General features: G+C 44.6%; 1 protein-coding gene across 1 annotated transcript in view; it reads right to left on the minus strand.

Annotated features, from left to right (window-relative positions):
- Positions 1-7,940, minus strand: part of prox1a (prospero homeobox 1a) — a 38,367-nt gene extending 30,427 nt beyond the window's left edge. The window contains exons 1-3 of the mRNA XM_048227350.1: positions 7,679-7,940; positions 4,548-5,245; positions 3,281-4,459 (exon numbers count right to left, since the gene is read on the minus strand). Of these exons, the coding sequence (XP_048083307.1) occupies positions 3,281-4,459; positions 4,548-5,177 (1,809 nt within the window). The 5' untranslated portion in view covers positions 5,178-5,245; positions 7,679-7,940. The remainder of the gene's footprint in view (positions 1-3,280; positions 4,460-4,547; positions 5,246-7,678) is intronic.
- Positions 7,941-8,914: the final 974 nt, after the last annotated feature.

The following is an 8,914-nucleotide window of genomic DNA, read 5'->3' on the forward strand; positions in this document are numbered from 1 at the left end:
GCTCTTTTCAAATTACAGAGCACATCTAAAAACATTTCATATTTGTGATCTCAATTAAGGGCCAAATCTCTTTAGAAGCTTAGCTGCTGCCTGTGTCATCGTTTTTTTTATTATTATTTATTTATTTTTTTTATTCTCTCCTGGATTCATTGTGCTTCAATTAAATGATCCATGTGTGGGGACATTCTAGTCTTGTCTACTCTGTTACTGCATTACTTTCCGCCTTTAAAACTGAGTTTTACTTCCAAAGATGCTTTCAATACAAAATAAAGCATTACTAAATGTATCTGTATGTTGTAACAGAGCAGCATATCCAGATATCTACTGTCATCTATCTATCTATTATCATCTAGCATCTACTATTACATCAGTTCACAATAGAGGCAGATGCTTAAAGCAAGAGAGAAAAAAATAGTGGAAATGCCGCCTGCTTTTACATTAAGCCACTTATTTCAGCCAAAAAACACGACTTTAACACACGGAAACAATATATTCTCATGACTTGAGTCATCACTCCCATTTTACCCTTTAAGCCTCTCTTCCAAGAAAAACAAAAAAACTGTCTGTCTCCAGGAGACATAAATATTCATGGTGGCAAAATGGTCAGAGTAAACAGTCATCTAGATTGTGTAAAAAGCAGCGCGAGAGCGAGCCTAGCCAACAGGCCCAAGGTCAGGAGAGGAAACATTGTGGCCCCCCATAAATATAAAGACTGGACACAGCGACAAGAGAAGGAGCAGAGACTGAAACACAGCGATTCCAAACACCGTCTGCGTGCATAAACAAATACAACTGACACACACACACACGGCTCAAGCCTCTCCCATCCCTGCTGGGCGAGAGCGAGACTTGGCCTGTGTGTGTGTGTGTGTGTGTGTGTGTGTGTGTCATGTAAGGGAGACAATAACTGCTGAAACTTGATCCAATTGCCAGGTGTAAGGAGAAAAGAGGGTGGAGGGGGGTGAGGTGGGGAGGGGTGAAAAAAACAGAAGGATGATGAATCCATAAATTAATGCTAGACATCTGTTCAGCAACATGAAAGATTAGAGGAACAGCTACAGGACTGCTGAACCTTAGCTATCGCTCAAATAAACAGGACATGTGTGATGTGTTGAAATCAGCCTTTCAAAACTAGGAAATGTCCATGTGTTCCAATGTCCTTTTGTTATTTTTAATGTTTCAAAAATGCTAATATAAAGAGTGTGAGAAGAAGCGATACGAAATGTTAACAGTTGGTGAAAGATAGCGTCAACACATTTTTAACAGCATCTTCCTGATGATAGAGTGAGATAAGGAGAGCTCCACAGAGTGCTTGTGTGCCACTGGGGCTGGGCCTTCAGTCTGATAGACTGAAAATGCAAAGCACCTTCACCTGCACCCATCCACCACCTCTGCCACACCCTAATCCCCCCCCCCTCCCTCTCGATGTCTTAGTACAGCACAACAGTAGACTTTCTATATGCAAATGCAGGAAGGCAACTGAACAAGGCTATTTTTCTTGAGATGCAAAAAGGGACGCGTGACAAGGAAGATCACTCTGCACAGGAGCGGGGGAGACAATCGGCCGTCTGTTTCTTTCCTGATTTGAATAAAATTTAATATTTGATTAAACAGCCTCGTCTTGCAAATATCAAAACATGGGGCTTGTCGAAGGGGCCAATTGCGCAGGTGTTAGTGCTTGTCTCGTACACGCAGCACTAAGGAAGTTTAACTCGTTCAGGATTTAAGGAAACAAAGAATCCTTTCTTTCCTTGCCTACTTGATGCGTAAATTACTTGAAGGACACTCAAAAAACTCAGAAAAACTGTCTATAAGAATTTAAATTGTAAGAGCCAGTGTGTTCAAGAAGATATAATCTGTATGATCCACTACTTTAAAAAGATTAGGAAATTAAAGAAAGGCTGAAGAGTTTAGAAGGAGTTACACGACTCCATGTAAATTCATTGCTTTAATAATACTAATACTGATGAATCATGGCTGTCAGGCATGTAAACATCCTATATTATACATTCATGTCTCACTATTTTTTCTCTCTCCCTCTCTCTCTCTTTCTCTCTCTGTCTCTCTGTTTTGCTTGTGTGTAAAGCTCTTTGTACTTTACAAAGGACCTGCAGGGAGGGAGGACAGGTGAGCCAGAGGCTCCGTAAAAGGTTTGGAAAAAAAAGAGAACGGAATAAAAGATAAACAGCTACCTGCAAACACCTGTTCACACCAGCTCTGGATGAAAGAGGGAGAGGGGTGGGGGGTGGGGAGGGGGACTGCTGCCAAGCAACAACGACAGTCCTAGAAGGGCCTCCTGCAGGAGTAAGATCACAACGCTGTTAAAACAAATAAGACTCTGTCTTCCGATCAGCAACTGTTACTTGCCGTAGGACGTTACATTTCAAGGTACACCACTCTTGTGTGTAGACAAACCTGGACTGTCTGTCATCTTCTAGTGCTGTGGCAGTTTTATAAGGCTCAAAGCACAGCACTCTGTCATCGCACAGGGCTCCTACTGAAATGCTATAGGTGGGGTGGTGGAGGGTTCTCAATTCAACTAAAACATCTATGCCACTCAGTCTGTCTTCTCTTCTTTTTCCACTGTGAGTTTCTCAGACCCCTCTTAGCAGACCCCACTTGCCTTTTGCTTTTTTCCCCCTTTCTCCATCTTTTTTTTTCCTTTTTTTCCCTTTTTTTGATTTCCCAGCTTTGAAATATGATTTGCTTTGAGCGTTTATGTACAAAGTCTTACACGCGGAGTGATGAAAGGGGCTCCATTGTGAGGTTCCCTGTGATTGAGGGAACAGACAAGAGATGGGAAGGTATCTGCTCCCACCACGGCGGAGCCTTTCAGGGCCTCTCCCTATAGCTGCCACTTAACAGCCTCAAACCACTGAGTTCTGTTTAATCTTCAGACTACTGGGAGAACACAGGGGCTTACAACATGAGCCAATTAATGGAGATTAATTGAAATTAAGTACTTCTTTTAATTTTATATATTTTTTTTTTGGGGGGGGGGGTGTATTCATGGGAAAGATGGCTACTGTATCAGTCTTGTGTGTGGAACACATTTTGTAATTGAAAAGGATGTTTCATCACCTCTTGTTGCTGTTTTTTTTTTGGTTTTGAAATAAAAACACTATTTTGTGTTTCACACCAGTTGTCTAACAACAAAAGGCAACACTTAAACAAATAAACAAGCACACACACACACACACACACACACACACACACACACACACACACACACACACACATACAAACAAAGATGGTTTATAGAAGTTTTGAGAAAGGATATTGCACTCCCTGAGTACGGTGAGATGTCAGCCATGTCTTGGAGGTCTCCGCACTCAGACTTGATGAGCGAGAGGGACAGGCCCTCGGTGGTGCTTCCCGGGTGCGTGGGGGACATGGAGCGGTGGTGGTTCATGTGGTTCGACATCTTGGTCCGTAGGCTCGTGGTCTCCCGGGAGAGGTCGAGTGACTCTGGGGAAGACCGGTCTTTGCCCGGGTAGGCCGAGGGTGGCCCCAGAGGACTCTGGAAGGGGTAGCCCATGAGGGGCAGGGGGAATGGGTGGCGGAATGAGGGTGGGCTGAAACCCATGGTGGCCGTGAGCGGAGATGGGTGCAGCGAGGGGTGGTGGTGAGCCCCAGGGGTGGGCAGGCCGGACGACTGGTCAGAGGAGTTCTTGCGCACCACAAGCGGCAGTGCCTCTGTCTGGTCATTGGCGCCAGGCATGGGCATCCCGGTGAAGTCGAGCGGGTTGGGAATGATGACGTCGCCGAAGCACTGCAGGCGCTGGTTGGCCGTGTGGAAGTTGGGGTTGTCGCCGTTCATGGTGAAGCGGTCCTGGGGCATCTGGAGGGGCGGGAACACCTGAGGCAGGGCCGGGCGGGGTGGCTTGGCGAACACCTTTACCACCGTGTCCACCACCTGCGACATGGCCGTGTTCAGCTCCTGCTTCAGTGTCTCGGCCAGGTGCTTGCCCTCGGCGTGCATGGACTGTGGCCCCTGGGCCTTCCCCCGGGAGCCGTCTCCTTTGGGCTTGTCGCCCCCTTCAGCGATCATGGTCTGCTCACGGATCAGCGCCCGGGCCCGGTCCAGGAAGTGCCCGGGGTCCAGGTCGGACATCTCATTGTCGGAGCGGTCCGGCATGGAGTCGTCGAGCCGCGCGCGGTTCTCCAAGCCGCCGTCGGATCGCATGCTGTCCTCCGACAGGTTGCCGTCGTTGTCGTCGTTCTCCGAGTCGGTGCTGTCGTAGATCTGGTAGAACTTCTCCTGCAGCTGCCGCAGCTGCTTCTGCATGTCCTCCAGCTGCAGCTTGAGCTGCCGGCGCTCCTCGTGCTTCTGCTCCTTGCGGGCCGACACCAGCTGCTGGAAGCTCTGCTGCTGCTGCTGGGGTAGCTTCTGCTTGCGCTTGTTCTCCCGGTAGCTCTCGCGTGGGCTGGGAGGCTGCTGCTGCTGCTGCTGCTGCTGCTGCTGCTGCTGGTGCTGCTGCTGTGGGTGGTGCTGGGGCCCCTCGGCGCCTCCGCCCCGATCCCGTCCCCGGTCGCGATCGGCTCACGCCAAGGCCGTCGCTGATCGCCCGATCGCGATCGCGCTCCCGGTCCCCGCGCTCGCTCTCGCCGGCCCCGCGCAGCGTCACGCTGGGCGAGTGGCTCATGCCGCGAATGATGTTCTCCACGCGGGCGCGCTTGGCGCGCAGGTGTTCGTCCGTCAGCCGCTCGATGTCGAACTGCGTCATGGTGGGCCGGCCGAAGGGCGACAGGCACTCCTGGGGGCTCTCGCGCGACGAGTTGCTGCACGCGTCCTCTTGGTGGGCCTCAGAGCCTGTGCTGGACAGGCCACCGCTGCCCTGGAAGTTGCCGTTCTCACTGCCACCGTTTTTGCCTATGTTGTTCTTCAGCAGCTGGGAGATAATGGTGGCTCCCGGGAAGGGCATCATGGCGTCCTCGTACGAGTTTGCTCTCTTCAGGAGCTTGCGTAGCACGTTGGACTTCTCGCCGTCGCCGTGTGGCACCACGGAGCACTCGACGTCCTGGTCCGAACCGTGGGGATTCATGGCACTGAGTATGGTTGCTTTTGCCCGGGCGAATACCGCAGATGCTGTGCCTACAGTCCTTTTCACCCCGATGTCAACTCTTCGTCTCTTGGTTTGTCTGTTTAGAAGGGCTGTGTTGTCATGGTCAGGCATCACTGGAACTGTTATTGTGCCATCTTCAAAAGCCTGTCAGCTGGGCAAGGCTCGAGAATCCTGGGAGCCTGCCCAAACAAAACACACAAACAAAAATACAAAAAAAGGAAACAAACACATCAAATATTTTTTTTAGTTTTAAGTTTCTTTATCTTAATCCCATGTAAAACTTGGAATACAGATTTTCTGAAAATATTCTGTAGCATGTAGCACATTTTTGTGAAAAATAATATATATATGACGTGGCAGATAATTTATAAAATAAAATGAATGTTGTACCATTACTATTTCTGAAAAGTGATGGCAAAAACTACAGAAGTTGTAAACATAATGTCCATAGAAATCCAGACTCCTCCAAACACATCTATTTTCATTAAAAATGTCAGACAAACTCAAAGATAGCAAATAAATGCCCATAAGGAGGCAATACTACTTGTATCTTAATCAGTTACCTCCCTCTAAATGGTCATAGCCAGAGCACAACATACATTTTAGTCTTACATTATCGAAGGTGAATTTAATGCAAGACTTTTTACCTACTTTAAGGACTGCAGCGCTTTGGTTGTATCTGAGCACTCATATGAGCATTACCTATAACTGTTCTCTTAATTTAGTAAAAAAACAAAAAAAAAAAACACCTTGTAGCCAAACTCATCAAACAGGTGAAGACAAATCTGTTCCTCACACATTACCAATATATATTTCATTTCCAAGTATGTGTGTGTGTGTGTGTTTGTGTGTGTGTGTGTGTGTGTGTGTCAGTGGTCACATACCTTGCATATCAGCTTCACTAAACTGACAACTGAACAAAATATGTAAGTCCCTATACAAAGTGGTCAAATGCATACATTCAAAGCATTCGGCGACCTAACTCTGACCTAAAGATTCTGTAACCATATTCTTCCTCTAAATACTTCAATTAGAATGTACAATAAGAATATTTATATGCTCATATATTTAACAAGTTGAACATTTCACAAGCATATGGAAGTCACTTATGGTTGAGATTCTAAGGCTTCATACCACCATCAACATTGTTTAGAGCAAAACATTAAAATGCCACTGCTCTAGTAGAACAAAACTATATCTACAGTATTTCCATCAGTACAGAATATTCTGCCACATGCAAAGTGACAACAAAATCACACAGATTATGAAGAAATGCTTCCATGAACTACACACCTTCCATATGGCACTCTTGAACCACTTCACGAACACTGGATAAAATGCTTTCCTCACTCCATAAAAGTAAATCAGGGCTAGTTTAATTTCAAACTCAGTTTTCAGTCATGTTACCACATATCAAGAACTATGACAAACAACAACAACGAATAGTGTTTCTAAACTGACATTCTTGACGCGCTTAGTCCACATCATAATGTCTCTTGGTAGTTCAATAGGAAAAAAAGCTACAAGCTACTAATTTAACGTGACTGCTCATACAACTGTCGCCAACATATATTAAATATTGCGTGTTCATATTCAGGCTTTCCAGAGTAAAATGGATTTTTATACGTAATCCAGGAGGCCCAGCATATTCGCATGGCAGTGTCGTGGCCAACAGAGTAGGCTACACAAGAACGCACTGAGCAGATAAAAGAAAGGAGCAAACCGGACATTATTCACCCACAAAACCCTCATCACCTGTGTATTTCTAAATTGAAGTACTTTCATTGTGAGATGGCAATGAGGGAGAATGCATATCTTAACAAAGGGGAAGACGGGCTTTGTCATGCTCTATTGATATCTCTGAATGACAACCATCGCAGAAGTTTGGATGGGTTCAACTTCTCATTTCGGGTAAAGGAAAATAAATCATGTTATATAGCCTATCAAAGTGGGCGAATTTCAGAATTATACAAAAAACTTAAACTATGAATGACACAAAGACCACAGCAAAAAGCTGCGTGTTGACAATTGGCAAGACCATTAGGAAGCGTTGCGCCGCAGATAACTGACAGTCAGTGAAACATTATAACTGTTAAACATATAGCTACACGATACCAAAGAAAAGGCTGAACAACAGAACCACCATTCAAACGTCTAACAAATGTTTCCTCTGTATCAGGCCTATAAAATAAATCCCCATATGGGCTATACTTAAAGAGTCATGAAATAAGATAAAGTGTGAAACTAACAGAAAAGTGATTTAAGTGATACATTAATTTAATAAAGATCAAATATAGTCATGACAATCCGGAACAAATGATTATTCACTTAACATCTCCTAATGCGCACCAGAATCAAAGAAACAGCAGCCGACTTACTTCACAAAGTCTCTTTTAAAAGTATACCATTCCATTTATCAAACCTTGTAAAAATGTCCTAAGAGTGCCATTGAAAATCCTGCTCACAATGATCTAAAATGCACTTTCCGTCACTGATGCTACGTGTTTATGAAATAAAATTATTAAAATCTTCAAACGCATCTACCAGCAAAGACGTAACCATTTGAAGGCAAAGAGAATGAACGGGAGCGATACGAGGACAAGGTTACTTACTCTGCAGACGAGAGGAAATTGAGCTTCTTTGCAATAGTGAAAGAGAGAATACGGAGGGTTGTTCGCCTGGTGATGAATATTGTAATTTCTCAGGACAAGCACGAGCGACGAGAGTGAGTGAGTGAGCGAGAGAGCTCTTTTGCGCCGCTCTCCTTTCCAGATGGAAACTGTGTTTCTCTGCGATGCGTACAGGACGGGGCTAGAGCGCTCTCGCACTAACAAGATTCACTTTAAGACGCAGCTGAAGGAAGCAGGAAGACGGCGCGTCATAACCATTGTGATGTAACATTTCCACCTACCAATAAGAACAGTCCGCTGGATTTAGAGGAATACAAAACGCCGAACTTCACCTACGCGGAGAAAGACTCGCCGGTCAAAAAAAGACTGCTTTCGCCATCCACTTTATACAACAAATGACTTTGCGGAACCTGTAAGGATGCATTGTCTCCTGAATTAAGAGAGAACAATTCTGTGTTTTGCCTTGTTACATCTTGTTTATCATACTTACTGAGTAGAATACATTTAAGTTTCATGACATTTTAATAATTGAACAATTGTATTTTATCCTCTTTGATATAATATAGGCTATAAACTGTTTTGGCGATTGCATTCTTTGCCGTTATTGTTTTTCAAATCAAACCCTTATTTGGAAAATGATAACAGGCTGCATAAAACATAGAGCTATGATAGCCTATTTCAATTCTGAAAGTTAGACAATCATCCAATTATAGCCTGTTTTAATCGTCTGCACCGAACAGGCCATATCTTGCTTACCGTCTGTCAGATTTATTATAACGAATGGCCAAACATGATAGAGAGGCATCGGCTAAATATTTATTATTATTTTGATAAATTAGCCTATTTTGCATAGTCCAATCAATATAGAGGTAAATTATTCTATTAAACAGTGCAGAGGCTGTATCTTATTTGCTCTATCAAAACGCCGATTTCGCCTGCAACCACAGCCGCAACTCGGAAGATCCCCATGATAATTGTACCAAATTCTGCACTGTGAACCAAAGCTACTGTGCTTATGGTTGCCAGCGAACGTCAACACACATCAGAAATGTCACCGGCAATTATTCCCAATTAATTATAGACTATGGATTAACATATCATACCTCTAGATATACAAGCCGATAAGGGCAATGATCAGATGATGCTATTGCGAGCAAGCAAAATAGTTGATAACTGCATATTGTTAGGAGTCATTCCGATGGAAGTTCAACGACCCAA

The sequence above is a fragment of the Alosa alosa genome, chromosome 19 (genome assembly GCF_017589495.1).
Source record: "Alosa alosa isolate M-15738 ecotype Scorff River chromosome 19, AALO_Geno_1.1, whole genome shotgun sequence".
Classification (NCBI taxonomy): Eukaryota; Metazoa; Chordata; class Actinopteri; order Clupeiformes; family Clupeidae; genus Alosa; species Alosa alosa.